Source organism: Rattus norvegicus, chromosome 18 (assembly GCF_021556685.1).
Source record: "Rattus norvegicus strain SHRSP/BbbUtx chromosome 18, alternate assembly SHRSP_T2T, whole genome shotgun sequence".
NCBI classification, from domain to species: Eukaryota; Metazoa; Chordata; class Mammalia; order Rodentia; family Muridae; genus Rattus; species Rattus norvegicus.
In genome coordinates this window covers 56,320,012-56,335,224 of record NC_141551.1, presented here as the reverse complement: position 1 = coordinate 56,335,224, position 15,213 = coordinate 56,320,012, and the positions used below count along the sequence as shown (strand labels likewise).

Genomic DNA, 15,213 nt, shown 5'->3' with positions numbered 1-15,213 from the left:
ATCAGGTCTCGCTCTGCAGCTCTGGCTGTCTTGGAACTTGCTCTGTAGACCAGGCTGGCCTTAGGCTTGGTGATAGGCCCACCTCTGCCTCCCGAGTGCCGGGTACAGAAAGGCATGCGCCACCACACCTGGCATAAGTGACTTCTTAAGCTCACATTGCTGTTAGTTGGAAGGAGGAGCCAGCACCAGCTCGGTGCCTGCAGCATTAGTGTTCTTTGATTATTGCTCTGTTGCCCTTTGACCTTCCTAACTCCCTCCCTTCCTTCCAGGTCATGGCCTTGGGGAGACTTCCTCCGGCCAAAGCCAACCCACCTCCCACTAAGACACCTCTGGCGTCTGCATCTGGAAAAGCGGCCGCAGTAGTTCCTCCACCCAAGGCAAGTGGGACCAGACACCACAAAACAAGTTAGAATAAAGTCTAAAAAGGGGGTCCCTCGGTGATCCAGCATAGACCCACTCCGTCGCACTCTGTGAAGTTACAGTAGCCACACACTAGTAGGTTGACTACTGCCCTTTCCTCTTCCAATTCTGTTGCCGCCTCTCAATTCAGGGAAAAGCACCTGCGAGTACTGTTCAGAACAGCACCATCTCTGCCAGGGGCCAGCGGGCTGTGCCGGCCACAGGAAAAGCAGGGGCCCCAGCAACCCAAGCACAGAAGGGGCCCATGGCTGGCACAGGGGAGGACTCAGAGAGCAGCAGTGAAGAGGAGTCTGACAGTGAAGAAGAAACTCCAGCCCAGGTACCCGGGTGGACCCAGGGTTACAGCACCGTGTGTTTCAGCCCAGGCCTATAGCTTCGCATGACTCTCCCCTTGCTGTTTTTCCAGGTCAAGCCTGTGGGGAAGACCTCTCAGGTCAGAGCTGCCTCGGCCCCTGTCAAGGAGTCTCCTAACAAAGGAGCTTATTCAGGAACCTCCAGGAAGACAGGGCCTCCAGCTACCCAAGCTCAGACAGGGAAGACAGAGGACTCAGAGAGCAGTAGTGAGGAATCTGACAGTGACAGAGAGATACCACCAGCCATCACCCCAGCCCAGGTGAGATCTGCCAGGCCTGAGAGCCACCATCACCAACCCTTTACTCATAAAACAGATCTTGCCCTGGTGGGAAGAAAGAACAGGTAGAAGTCCTAACTCCGGGATCCCTTGCTTCCAGGTGCCCCCATGTCCCTGGATAAAATGTGTCATAAGTCCCAAACCAAGGACGTCCTAGTATAGGACGTGCTAGATACTCTACGGCTCCCAGGGTCTTGACAGCACTGGCACAGCAGTCCCATGCAAGCTGGGCCAGGTTCTGCTGAGGTATCTGAAGCCATCCTGCAAAGATACCCCTATCAGAGCCACAAGAAAACCTGGGCTATGGTGTAAGTCTCTGTCTAAGGAGGGCCTGTCTAGCTCAGTGAAGCCTGGGCAGAGGAATGGAAAAGAAAGAGGATCTCTCTTACCCAAACCATTGCCCAGTTCTCGTTCTGGTTGCAGAGAACAGTGGGACTGGCTCTATTCAGGGTGACAGATTCTAGTCTGAGCTCAGGCAGCCTGGTAGAATTGATGCATGATGGCCTCTGTCGTAGCACCTTAGGGAGGTGACAGCAAGATAAAAAAAAAAATAGTCCTTGTCAGTTTCAGCCAACCACGACCTTATAGAAATGGAGGAACTGTCCCACACAAGTCGAGAAATTATAGCTTCTCTTGAGAAACCAGGTCCTACTTGTGAGTGAGCACAGGCCACCCATGCTGGGAGACATAGAGCCCTCCCTGGGCCTCCCCTGAGTTGGCATCACCACCAGCTCTTCCTCACTGATTGACAAGTTCCATGGCTTTGGACCACCTGGCCTGTGAAAAGGCTTATGCAGAAGGCCACACACACTGTCCTTGGAGAACCAGCCCAAGAAGTGCCACTTGAAGCCACATTCCCCCCCTTACCTGGGAGGCCCTGTCGTGTGCTTATTCAAGTCTTGTCCCCTCCAAAGGATGGTATCTCCCAGTCTACCAGAAGCAAACTCTCAGGTCTGGCACCCCCAGAGAAGAGCACAGAAGAGTCCTCAGAGAGCAGTGATGAGGATCTGCCATCTGGCCAGGTAGGCTCCCCTGGCTGGGCCAGGCTGGTGCTCTTTGCTAAGAGCATCTTCCCCTCAGGGACGGTCTCACCACGTGCAGGCAGCACCTCACAGCTCTTACCTGTCTTCTGAAACAGTCCTGGTGCGGTGGGGCACAGGCTTCACATCCCCAGCTCTACCATGCTGGCCAGGATCCGTTTAGGACTCAGATGTTTTGTGTAAAATAGACTTGGTCATGGTCCCTGGTCCCCTGCCTGAGCACTGTTAGGAGGGCACATTGTCCTGGCTGCCTGCTTGCCAGGCCAAGGATTGAGGAACCCAGAGCACTGCTGCCCAAGCCTCGTTGGTCCCCATGGACTGTTGGGGACCTAGATCCTCCCTTGCGACCTTTGTTGGAATCTGGGGCTCACCCCAGGTCAGGCCTGAGAAACTTGAGATGCCTTCTCATTGACTGTTGGTCCCTGCTCCTGCCTGGCCTTGTTCTCAAGGGTGAGGTCCAGGATACCTTCTCTGGCATCCGGCCTAACACGGCGACCAAGATGGTACAAGCTCCCTGTGAACCCAGGCCCTTGTAGAGACAGCACCGCCCTCTTTCTGAAAGAGCAGGGTATTTTCATTTGAAGGAGAGGAGCCTGTACCTCTGAGAGCTCAGGAAACTTTTAAATGCTGACAGTCTTCATCTCCTCCTACCCAGCTGTCCCTGTGGCCCCCTTCCTGGATGGGTTTTTGCCCTCTGGCTCTGCTGTCTTTCTGAGGCACCTCCCTCACTTCTAATGGACAGACTCTGCTGGGAGGGAAGGCTGCCTAGTGGGCTTGCACAATTAAAGTGAGCATTATCCTGAAAGTGAACTGTTAAAGTGGTCCTTTAGTCTTGAAGATCTAGAATCTTATTTTGGAAAAACAATGTCGGTAGTTATCCAGGTTCCCAGAAAGAATTCAGGGAAATGGGCGCAGCGAAGGGCACTCTCCTTTCCCTTTGGGAGAGTCCTGGCCTACTCACGATTGCATCATTATTGGGCATTTATGGAGCACTTCTCTATTGGCAACTGGGGGTGCTCCTTCCTTGGATCCCTGATCTGGTTGGTTGTTCTTAATTGGCCTGTTAGTGGGAGAAAGGGCCACAGTTGCCCAGCCCTAGGCAGCTCAGCCCTGTTGTGTGGAGTGTAGGCCTCCAGCTGAGGCTGGCTGGGACATGGGGTGGGTACAAGTCAGAGAGAAATGGGTATGTGAGGTCATACAGACATGAATAGCATGACTGATCCATTCTGCGATATCGACATGTAGCATACCACATCATGCACCATGGGCCCTGTCGCTATTGAGTCAGAATGGGAAACCTGTAAAAATCTAAATTTTAGTATTTAGTCAAACCTTGGATGGTTAAGTCTAAAAGAAACTCCTGCCTGGTCCCCAGAGAGCTCCCTTCCAGTCCCGTGTCTTAAACCAGTGTGCTGGCCTTCCTGGATGAGGTGCTTCTCCTCTGAGAGCATCAAGCTCGGCTCCGAGTGAGACTGGGGTTTATAAACCTCAATTCTCCTGGCTGCATCCCCAGAAAGTGTCATTTCTAAGTCCCCTGGGGAAGGATCAGCCCAGGGTCTGTGAACCAGCCCCCAGGTAATAATCCTCTTTCTCCTCCATGCGTGTGCGTTTTTCTGGGGTGGGTCCCAGTGCTGAGGACACCCCCTCTACTGCACTGCACCTCTAGCCCCACAAGGCTGCTTTGAGAGAAGCTCTTGGTGACTGTCCCCTCAGCCGGCACAGCGCCACCTTCTCACTGTGCCCCAGACTAACTGGAATAAGAGCACAGCAGATAGGAGTCCAGCTAAGACAGAAGGCAGTGGGCACCGCCCAAAACGTCCCAAACCTGCCTCTGTAGGCATCATTCCTGCAAGTGGGTAGGGTATCCCCATACCCTAATCTCTGCTCTTAGCACCCACAGGGAAGCGAGGCGAGATGCTCAGGTGGCTGTGGCAGCATTGTCTCTTCCACCGACCTAAGCACAGCCCACACGTGCTGGGCTTTGTGCTGTCCCCAGGTGATCACACCCTGGTGGGGTTAGTAGCCCTTGCAGCGGCTAGGCGGCTAGGCATGGCCACATGCAGCACTGACCACAGAGCAGGAAACAGAGGTGCTACAGATCTGAACACTGCCCCTGTGCCCAGCCCAACCTCATCAGCCAGGCCGCTGCCTCCTCCGTGCCTGCCCTCCCTGCATCGGGATGGGGTGGTGTGGGCAGGTGGGGCTGGAGGAGGCTGCACAGAGCTGCTTTTAACATTCCAAGACGCTATTGTTTGCCTCAGTGGGTTTGCTGCCTCTCTTGGTCCCCAGCAATCTGTTCTTCTGTCTTCTCACATATATATAGATCCCCTCCCTCCACCGCAAGCCTTCTCCCACTTTCCATCCTTCTCCTTCTCATCACGTGGGAAGGAAGGCTCTGGAAGCGGCAGATCAGAGCAGCCGCGGGGGAGGCTGTTTGGCAGGGTAGGGAGGGCCTGAGCGCAGCCACACTTGGTGGGTACCATAGTGCTAAGCTTGTTGCTTTCTCCCTGTCTCACAGCCCCCGGGGTGCTGGGGGCCTGGTGAGGCACAGCAGGCAGGCAGGGTAGTGGGTCGAGACCCGACTAACCCTCGGCAGGCCTCAGGCAGCCCTCTGTTAGCCAGGGCACAAAACACCCTTAACCAGTTCTTCTGGCATTGGGAGAGTAGAAAGTGGAATTCCAGTTCCCTAACTACTGTCTCTGTGCCTTCATCAGCTGGGACTTTGAAGGGAAATAGATCAGGAGTCCCCTGGTGTGTGGTGACATATTTGGGAATCTGGTTCGCTGCCAAACTGGCCTTCCCAGTACTAGGATGTGCCACTGCTTCTGTGTCTCGGTGAGAATGTAAAGCAGACCCACAGGTGAAGTAATGAATCAGGGCGTGTTAGAACAAGTCTGTAATCCCTGCACTCAGGAGACACGGTAAGAATACTGAGAGTCAGAGGCCAACAGGAGACGTTGTCTCCAGATTTAAAAAAAAAAAAGTAAAACTGAGCCCTACACATTATCCCAACCCTCAGCCATCCCAGGCCTGAGCAGGGAAGAGTCTTCCTGGTCCTTGTAAGCATAACCACAAGATAATATTACAGCTAGAAAGTTGACTGACTAGCAGGCCTTGTGCCTGTTTCTCCAAAGCATCTTATCTGATGAGGACTTTTTTTTATACTTGTCCTGTTTAAGAGTGAGTCTAAATAAGGTTAGGGCGTGGTGATGTGTTCCTCTAATTATAGCACCGGAGGCAGAGGCAGGTAGATGTCTTCATTCAAGGACAGACTAGTCTTTATAGCAAAACCTGTCTCGAAGCAAATAAGGCCCACATATACTGTATTTACCATCTTGAGCCCTTAAATCTGTCGACTCTTGGCTTCCTGCCCCACCCACCCAATTGCCCCAGGCAGTTTGTGTACTAAAGAAACTACTTCTGGATAACTGGGGACTGCATGCATCTCAGGGAGGTTGCTATCTGCATCTCTGGGGGTAGGAACAATAAGACTCGGGGGAAATCATATAGACAGGCTGCTACAGAAAATGCTTTTTACAATTCCCCACTTAGCAGGTGGCCATCTAATGTCACCAGGAGAAAAAGGCTAAATCAGACATTCCAGTTCTCGCCTTGCTTCCTATGTGGCCGTGTGGCCCAGGAAGTCCTCTTTTCCTGTCTGGACGTAAGGCTTTCCCGTTAGGCCAGTGCAGGGGTTGGATGCAGCTTACCTTGGGGTCACGGTGAAGGTCAGCTGGGCTCCTCTGGGCTCTGAAGTGTTGTTATGGGGTGGGAGTGGTGTGGGAAGTCCCTGCTCCTTGAAGTTTGCTGTATAAAACCCTCCCTTACCCATTTCCCCTCCCCTTCCCCTGACCAAGCCTTTAATCATAGGGCTCGGTGTTTCTGTTTCTGTTTTTCAAGGCCATTAAATCCCCTCCAATTTCTGTCAACCCTAATCGTGGTCCAGCTGCCCCAGTTCCAACCCCAGAACAACACCAGGCTGTGAACACAAGGAAGGCCCAGGCCTCAGGCAGCACTGCCCAGAGCTCCTCCTCCGAGAGTGAGGATGAGGACATGATTCCTGCCACACAACCCCCCACCCTTGGTGAGTGTTGCTGCAGGTGCTGTTCAGCTAGGAGGGGCCCCTGCCATGCATGCCCTCCCCGTTGAGACCAGAAGGGACCAGACACTAAACAGGCGGCCTAGCAGAGGCATTGGTGAGAAGGACTAGGGGCTCAGCCTTAGGCCCTGCATTGTTACCCTGAGGAGGGTAGCTCATCTGCCTCGTTTTTGAAGGATTTATATTCAAGGCCTCTGTGTGCTGGCTCCAAGTTTGAAAGCTGGAGCATTGTGGTGGCTGGGAGCTACAGGGACCAGGCTAGTCTAAAACAGAGCTGTGCTATAGCCAACTGGTGGGGTGCACTATTAGCCTGGCAGTGAGCTTCCACCCCCTTAGCATAGAAAAAGAAGGTGGGTAACATTTATACTTGTTCTCGTCCCAGAACCTAAGGTGAACGAGTGTATTTGTATGTGGCAAGGCCCTCTGGTAGCGTAAATATCTTCGGTTATATATTAGGATGCTGACATTTCTGTCGTTAAGTATGGCCAGCAGGATTCCTACTGTTTATTTGGCTAGTGCATAGTGGGGGCATGAGATCACGTTGGGCTGTGATAAACATCTCCCTCAGCACCCAACAGCTCTCCCACTGAGTCCTGACTGTAAGCAGTCTCACTGTGGCCCAGCATGTTCCTTAGGAGTAGTAGCCCACCTAAGAGGAAGAAGATGAGGCTTGGAGTCACTGCCACAGCAGCCATTTGAAGGCCATGAGCCTTATCAAATGACATGGTGACAGCTGCTGCCTGGAAGGTTTGGGGAAGCCATCCCTCTTATGCTTCATTCCTAAGCTCAGCACAGGGCTACGGGAAGGGTAGTCTGGTAATTCCTTGCTGGGGAATCATTGGACTTCTGTATCCCGACGTGCCCCCTCTCCTACATTTCAGCCATCAGAACCAGTGTGACTACGCCCACAGCCCTCTCACAAACAGCCGCCCAACCCAGCAAGAGTGAGCAGTCTAGTCGGATGCCAAAAGGCAAGAAACCAAAGACAGCGTCCACTCAGGTACTGTCGGGTAAGACAGGGCTGTGGTAGGGTCACTCTCTGCTGCCTTGATGTGTGCCATCAGGTTGCATGCCAGTCAGTGGCTTGCTCCCAGCCCCCTGGCACTGTCATGAAGGCCTGGAGCAAGCTCCCAAATCCCCATGGTGCTGTCCGGAAGAGCAGGCTGGTAGTCCAAAGGCAAGTGGAATCCCTGTCTTCCCAGCCTGGCGGACTGTGGGTTAGTTCTCTTCCTCCTGGCTTTGAAATGCTGAAACTGTGACTATGAGTTGCTTGCCTCTCAGCATTGGAATGGAAGTGACCCTACCATTTCCTCCTAGCCACCACGTTTCAGTGCATTATTAATATCTAGTGTAAGACTAGTGGACAGTGTTTAAATAGATCCCACCTGGGTTGGTCCCAGCCAGAACCTGGGCCCTCCAATTCCAAGTTCATTGCTCTGTAGGCCTAATGGGGTTTGTTAATGTGAGGGAAGAGTCCATTGCTCACCCAACACCCTGAGGGGCAGGAGAACACTGTGCTGAAGCCCCTCCTAGCTTTGGGAGGCTGCTGTGCCTCCCTGTTCCTGGGTGCTTCACAAACTAGCCTGAAAAGAGCATCGGGCCGCTGACTGTGTGAACCGGTGGGCAGTAAGAAGGTGCTGAGCATCTGCCTTGCTGGGCACTGAGACTGCAGCAGGTAGAAGACCCTCAGGGAGCTCCTAAGCCAGCAGAGATACAGCGTTAAACAGAGGAAAGCAGCATAAATTAGCTGTCACCAACTGCTGGGTGTCGCAAAGGGACAGAACAGAGAATAATAGGTGACCTGCTTTAGAAAAAGGGAACAGGGAAGCTTCTCTGAGAACGTGAGCAGAGCCTGCCCCGCAGGAAGGGAACCCAGCGGTTCTAGAACCATAGGTGATCCGCGTAGGGCAGGTACGATGAAGTAGCAAGGGGGTCAGGCCATACTTGGACTGCACGTACGTGTCTGTAGCTATGGGAGGTTTAGCAAAGGCTCGTCTATTGTCTATGTGCTCTTCCTGACTGCTAGCGAGATGAGAAGGCTGGGTGCCCTGAGGGGACTGCCTGGCTAGGGACCCGTACCAGAGGAGGCAGGCGATGGCCACTGGAGTTGGAGCTCCACTGCCTCCAGAGAACAAAGCAATAGCTCATCACCTGGTACCCATCTTTCCATCTGTGATTGCTCCTCAGTCCTCCACCTCGGCCTCAGGGCTCCTCTTGCTTGAGCCTCCCTGCCTCTTTACTCATGCCAGGCATTTCTGGCTCAGAATGGCACGGATGCTGTTCTGAGAATCTATGGGTCTCAGAGCATCCTCGTACTATCAGTGGGTAAGAGAGACTCTGCGTCTCTCCCGCTGATGCTGAAAGTTCTTTCTTAAAAAGCCAGTAGGGGGTTGGGGATTTGGCTCAGTGGTAGAGCGCTTGCCTAGGAAGCGCAAGGCCCTGGGTTCGGTCCCCAGCCCCGAAAAAAAAAAAAAAAAAAAAAAAAAAAAAAGCCAGTAGGCATGGGGGGATGGGGGGGGGAGTTAGCTTAGGAGAGTGGGTAGCTCAGGTGTAAAGCACTTGCTGTGCAAGCATGAGGACCTGAGTTCATTCTCCCGTAACCACAGGGAAAGCCAGGCCCAGTGGCAGGAGTTTATAATCCCAATACTGGGGCGCATTAACCAGCCAGCCTAGCCTAATTGGTGAGGCCCGGTCACATTAAAAGACAGAAGGCTTCCCGACAACTCCTGAATTTTACTCACAGCTTCAACATGAGCCTGTGTGCTGGCCTGCTGGCATATGTGTGTGAGTCCCATCAGCCTTTAGGTACTTGTGTTTGAGGACCTGTGTGGACCATATTGACCCCACTCTCCTTCCACATTATGTGGCTGGGTTCTTTCTGCCCAACTCAGTGAAAGGCTAGCATGGTTGTGTGTCCAGCCACCAGCCCTTACTTTACCTCCCTGGGCTTCAGTGGGCTGGTACGTGATGAGGAGCTGTGGTTCTAGAACACAATGGGAAAAGTCATGGGAAGCCATGAGGTACTTCCCATGTTGGAGCCTGGCCTGTCTCGTCCCTCTCACTGTAACTTCGCTTGTACTCTGTCTTTACCAAACTAGATCAGCAGTGCCATGGAAGCACTCCCCGTGACGCTTCCCCAGAGCACACCTGCCCAGTCCAAAACCACCAACAAGCTGGGGGACCCCAAACTTGCTGAGAAGCAGCAGCTTACCCCAGGCTACCCCAAAGCCCCCAGGAGCTCAGAGGACAGCAGTGACACCTCTTCAGAGAGCGAGGAGGATGCCAAGAGACCCCAGATGTCCAAGTCGTCCCAAAGGCTGGGTGAGGACTCCCGGAGGAGAGGGCAAGGGATGAGACAGCCTGGTAGAACTGTAGGCTCTGGGCTTGTTTATCCCCTGGGGTGACCACGATGTCACGGACTTCAAAGACCTGACTGCTGTGTGACAGCTGGCAGCTTCTTAGTATCAAGCTCCCGTTATTGAAGGCCCCAAGTCCGAGGACTATACAGGGGAAAGCAGAGAAGCGGGAGCCTCAGGAACCAGAAGGGGAAGTTATGCCATTCCCATGTGTCAGGCCAGGTGCTTCAGATAGCATGGGTGAAAACAGGAGGCTTCATACAGGAGGATGAGGAACATAGAGAGACCCAGGCCTCCAAGGCTTCCTGGGGGACTCTGCCGAGCCTGATTAACCAGGCAGCCAGGGACTCAACACTCAATAGGAAACCTCTGCTTCCACACTAGATCCAGACGCTTCCCAGAAGGAAACTGTGGTAGAGGAGACCCCTACAGAATCCAGCGACGACGAGATGGTGGCCCCCTCACAGGTAACACTTGCCTGAGTGAGGGCTGGAGCTTGGAGCTGCAGCTTTAGGCTTGAGCCACCCCTTGGATAGAATGTCTAGACTCCCATTGCCAGGGGCCTCGGTAAGGTCCTGCCAGTGGGTTTCCCCTAATCAATCGGATAGAGCCTCGCCCCGTGCTCTGGGGCCCAGGGGAGAGATCCAGATGGATTCTAAGACATGACCAGAGAAGACTACTTCTTAGTCTCTCTTAAGGCTCTTCCCTGTACAGGACAGGCTAGTGAGTTCCTCCTCTGTGGGAAGTGGGCGTGTGGGGGCCAGGTGCATGGGGAGGTCTGTCGGCTCGTGTGGCAAGCGCCTTTACCCGCTGAACCATCTTACCAGCCCAAGGTATTGATTTTCCATGATGGTAATAGTCCATTGGCAATGCAAAAGTCCCCTTTAATGCACCTTAGTGTGCGTTAACTCACGTAGTTTGGGAGGCCCACACCGATATTCCCTGTGGGCTCAGTGTGCCCCTCATACGCTTGATGCCCTTGAGCAGGCCTTGCCCCTGGAGTATGGCTAGGGGCGCACTGCGTCTTTCACACTGGACTTCTTCAGTCTCTCCTCTCAGGTTATGTGACTCCCGGCTTAACTGTGGCCAATTCCCAGCCTTCAAAAGCTACTCCTAGGCCAGACGCCAACCCCTTGGTTTCCTCTGCTCCAGCCACCAAAGATAACCCAGATGGCAAGCAGAAATCAAAATCCCAAGACTCCACTGCAGACACCACACTCCGTAAAACCGGTGAGTAGGGGACAGCAGGACATGGAGAGGCAAGGCTGGTCCCTGCTAGCCATCGGCAGCAACAGTGCCACCAACATTTGTCTGTGTCCCATCAGAGTCTCTCATGTTGGAGCCTCTGGGGTCCTCTGAGAGCTGGCAGTACCTCAAATGAGGCTGGCGCCCAGGCCTAGGTGGCCAGCTCTAGGCAGCCTGGGAGCAGGTATACCCACCCATTTGGAGTTACTTCTCTGGGCTTGTGGAGGAGGCCTTGGCCTCCATTTGTCTGTACTGACTTCTCAGTACTGGGTATAGGGACTCAGAATGACTCAGACTAAGCCAGCAGCCTTGTTTAGAGGATTCAGTACATAGAAGAGACCCTAGATGATGCACTGGCCTCCAGGGGCTGCTCTGACTCACTCTGCAGCCTTGACAACTCCTGACCACCTAGGCCCCTTTGTCTTAACCACACAAGGCAAGAGTAATGCCACCGTGCCTGGTCAAAAGCATAACATAAAGAAAATTGTCACATGACATTTGGAGGGACCCAGGGGAGGGGACTGTCAAGTGCCCACACCCCTGCCTTACATAACACCCCAATCCCACTCCCCACCCCACTCTGTCAGTTTCTCCTCCAGGCAAACACTGCTAGGGTTTAACCCCTGAGCCCAACATGTAAGCCTTCTGTGGCCTGGGAAGCTAGAAGGGGTGCCAGGCCAAAGCTCTGGGCCGGTGACTTCAGCGTCCCGGTGCTGGGTCAGGGGCGGAGTTGTTGCTCACTTTCTTCCCCAGTGTTCTTGTCTATGTGAGAGGCGGGTGCAAGCGACAAGGAGACGTTTTCGAGGGGGCTGTGGAAGGTTTTTTTTTACACGTGTAGTCAGCACACAATTATCAAAGGCAAGCAGAGGCGTAGAAAAATTCTAAACAAAGGCTGTACCAGAAGCCACTCTGGCAGGCAGTAAACCTGCTTAGTCAGCCACCGCATGCATACACAGCATACTCAGAGGTCCCCCAATCTGCCTCTTGCCCCAGCCTTGATGGACTAAGGTCCTACTGTGTGTCCACAGACAGGAGCTGAGCATTGGTCTATAGGACCTTCTCGTGTATTAGAATCCACATAGTTCACCATTGCGTGTCTAGCTTCTTGCTTTACAGTGGGAAACAGCTTGGCTGGTCAAAACCCTACACTAAATTGATAAAGGCAGTCCTAGAACAAGAGTCACTCGTGTCCCACCTGGTGTGTGTGTGTGTGTGTGTCTGTGTGTCTGTGTGTCTGTGTGTCTGTGTGTGTCTCTGTGTGTGTCTCTGTGTGTGTGTGTATGGTCTCATTAGCAGACTTCAGGCCCTCTCTTTAGCACTCTGGGGTCTCTGTCGATCCGCAGATGGAACTTGGGTAAGGCTTTTGCCTAAGCATAGGAGGTAGATGGAGCAGAGTGACCTGGACCTCAGTTTCCCACTTACGCAGTTGTAAAGTGTACACACACACACACACACACCCTGCCCCCAGTTCTCATATATTGTGCAAGTTTGTCCCTCAGCTTTTCAGACCTGTGACCACTAAGACCTGTGATCCACAGGTAGGAAAGAGGCCTCCTCAGGATCCACACCTCAGAAGCCCAAGAAGCCCAAGAAGAGCACCTTGAGCTCACCAGCCCCGGCACAGACACTGCCGAACAGCATCACCCAGCGCCTCCTGGAGCAGCCCTGGCCCCTGAGTGAGGCACAGGTGCAGGCCTCTGTGATGAAGGTCCTGACAGAACTGCTGGAGCAGGAAAGGCAGAAGGCCACCGAGGCCATCAAGGAGAGTGGAAAGAAGGGCCAGAAACGGAAACTATCAGGGGACCAGGTAGAAGCTGGGGCCCCAAAGAACAAGAAGAAGAAGCAGCAGCTTGCGGCTGGGACAAGTGCTGGTTCCCCAGAAAAGGCCTCCAGGACTTCCAAGGCAAAATCAAAACTAAACAAAGGGAGTGCTGGTGGCAAGGGGAAGGGGTCTCCTGTCCCCCAAGGAGCCAAGGAGAAGCCCGAAGGCAAGCTGGGGATAAAGCTTGAGAGTGGAGAGCAGAGTGACCCGAAGAGCAAGAAGGAAAAGAAGAAATCCAGTAAGAGTAAGTGACTGCTTCCGGTGCATGCGCTGTGGCCGTCTCTATCTTATTCCTTCCACAAGGGACAAGCGCCCAGGAAGTGCTTTGTCCAGAGTGGCAGGCATCCGGTGGCAAAGTAAATTATAGAGCTGGCCCTGCTCCCACAGCTCCTCACAGTGCCCAGCACTTAGCCTTGGGCTTTTGGAAAACAAACTCAACCCCAACTCCACAAGATGAGGAACAGGGAGCTCTCTGCTCCGGCCTGTCAGTAGCAGAGTCCACGGCCAGTCCCAGGGGTGTGCACTGTCCTGTGTACTTATCCAGAGCCCATCTTTACTCTAGGATTCAGTTCTTCAGTGAAAACACCCATTTGTTACCCTTCTGCCGGAACCTGCACTAGCGGGGCTTCCAAGTTGCCCTGGCAGAGTTCTGGTTCCATTTTCTAAATGGAAAACAGGCTCTGAGAAGGAAAGGCCGCCAGTGCTGGGCGGTCCCCTCTTCAGTCTTGGCTTGGACAGGGCCTCCCTGTGTAGCCTTGACCAGCCTGGAACTTAGTATGTAGAACAGGCTATCCTCGAACTTACAGAAATCCACCTGCCTCTGCCTCTCGGGTGCTGAGATTAAAAGGGCACACCACCATGCTATATATAGATATGTAGCTCAGTGGTAGAGAACTTGCATAGCTAGTATTGAGGCCAGTCTGTGTAGTCCACAGACAGGAAGAATGGAGCTAGGCACATGGACGGTATCCTGGCCCCATCAGGGCCTGCTTCCCTGTGGTGTAGGAGCTGGGAGCTGTCTTGGGCCTCCTGACAGCTGGCCCATCAAAATCTATTGCTCAGGAGGCTCACTTTCTTCCCTCAGAAAAAAAAGACAAGGAAAAAAAGGAAAAGAAAAAAGGAAAAAAGACCCCAGCCAAGGACTCTGCCTCACCGGTCCAGAAGAAGAAAAAGAAGAAGGTAGATTGTGTACCGGAGGGGTCTGGGTCAGGAATTTAAACTCTTCCCCTTCCAACACTGGGTCCACGCCACCTCTCCAGTCCCAGGTCCTAACGGACCATGTGAGGAAGAGCTGGGGACGGGTGGTGGGGGAGACCTCTGCAGGCAGCTTTCAGGTGAGAAAGTGCCTGACCTCCATGTCCTGGTCAGTGGGGAGCCCACTGAAGAAACAACTGTCTGCTTCATGGGATCAGAGACTGTTTAGCCAGGGCTGGTAGCAGCAGGTCTGGATCCTTACACTTACAGGAGTGTGGATCCTTAGAGAGCCCATGAGGTACCACCCCTGCCTCCAGGGAGCCCTGTCCTGGACCTGTGGGACAGCGGTGGTAAGGGGAACCCACAGAACTGATAGCTTATTGTCCTTCTCTCCCCACAGAAGAAGACAGCCGAGCCTGCTGTGTGAGGGCCAGGCAGCGCATAGAACAGGTACTTGACTGCGTCCAACCTTTCTGGGCAGCTAGGTAGGCCCAGTAGGAGGGAGTTGGAGAGAGACTCCCTTCCTCAGGTCTGGGACTGTAGATACCGCAGCAACATGCAAAGGGTCCACCCTGAACGAGTCTACTGGCTAAGGAGCTGGTGCCCCTCCCTTGGTTTTGTTCCCTTTTGTGGAGAAAAAGGGGTCAGGAAAGCTGACCAAAGCCTGGTTTGTTTTCTTCTCCTAGAGTCTTGGCAGAGCGTGACCATCCCCAGGCCTCTGACCTCTGGGCACTGTGAGTTGGGACTGGACTTTTTAATTTGCCCTCCCTCGGCAGAAGGTGATGGCTGGCGTTGCTGCTAGCCAAGCCAGTGAGCCTGCAGGGAAGCCGCAGTTCCAGGAGGAAGTGAGACAAGAACACGCCCCCTCTGAGTACTACATGAGATGTGTACAGTATATATATTTTTTTAAGTGACTTGCCTCTCCCCCTTCAAATCAACATGCGCAGAGGCCTCGGGACCTCCCTCCACATTATTCTGCAGACTCAGCAAGGTCCTGTGTGTGGTTCATCCCATACCCTGGATCCCTGACTTATCCTGAGGCCTTGTTCCATCAGTTTTTCCAACTGTTTTGTTTTTTTAAAAAAGAACTCAAAATAAAAGACTTTAAATATAAAGGTTTTCACTCCCCGTGAATCTGGGACTTGGACTGTTATTGACGACTTAGGACAGACAATATAGTGACCCTGGACACACACAGGCCAGCACTCAGGGTTCCTTCCTGACTGCATGCCAAGGCCCTAGGTCCTATGAGTAGGACAGTTTGCTCAGTGAAGCTTCCCAGGGAGGGAGCTGATACAGCGAGAGCTCCCTGAAGGAGATGGCCTCTAAGCAGTAAGAGGAACTGAAGGTGGGTCAGGTACCCGGTGGATGGCACAGGTGAGCAGGGGGCCTTTGGAAACTAGGAA

The 15,213-nt window shown here is 53.3% G+C and overlaps 1 protein-coding gene across 3 annotated transcripts in view; it reads left to right on the top strand.

Annotated features, from left to right (window-relative positions):
- The window catches only part of Tcof1 (treacle ribosome biogenesis factor 1), a 33,408-nt gene extending 18,486 nt beyond the window's left edge, over window positions 1–14,922 (top strand). Inside the window, 13 exon segments of one of the 3 annotated variants that reach the window (NM_001395127.1) lie at window positions 270–377; window positions 551–739; window positions 827–1,033; window positions 1,966–2,073; window positions 5,992–6,175; window positions 7,072–7,190; window positions 9,289–9,511; window positions 9,931–10,013; window positions 10,593–10,776; window positions 12,330–12,857; window positions 13,698–13,792; window positions 14,208–14,257; window positions 14,494–14,922. In NM_001395127.1, coding sequence (NP_001382056.1) covers window positions 270–377; window positions 551–739; window positions 827–1,033; window positions 1,966–2,073; window positions 5,992–6,175; window positions 7,072–7,190; window positions 9,289–9,511; window positions 9,931–10,013; window positions 10,593–10,776; window positions 12,330–12,857; window positions 13,698–13,792; window positions 14,208–14,234 — 2,055 coding nt within the window. In that variant the 3' untranslated portion in view covers window positions 14,235–14,257; window positions 14,494–14,922. 3 annotated transcript variants of the gene reach the window in all.
- Window positions 14,923–15,213: the final 291 nt, after the last annotated feature.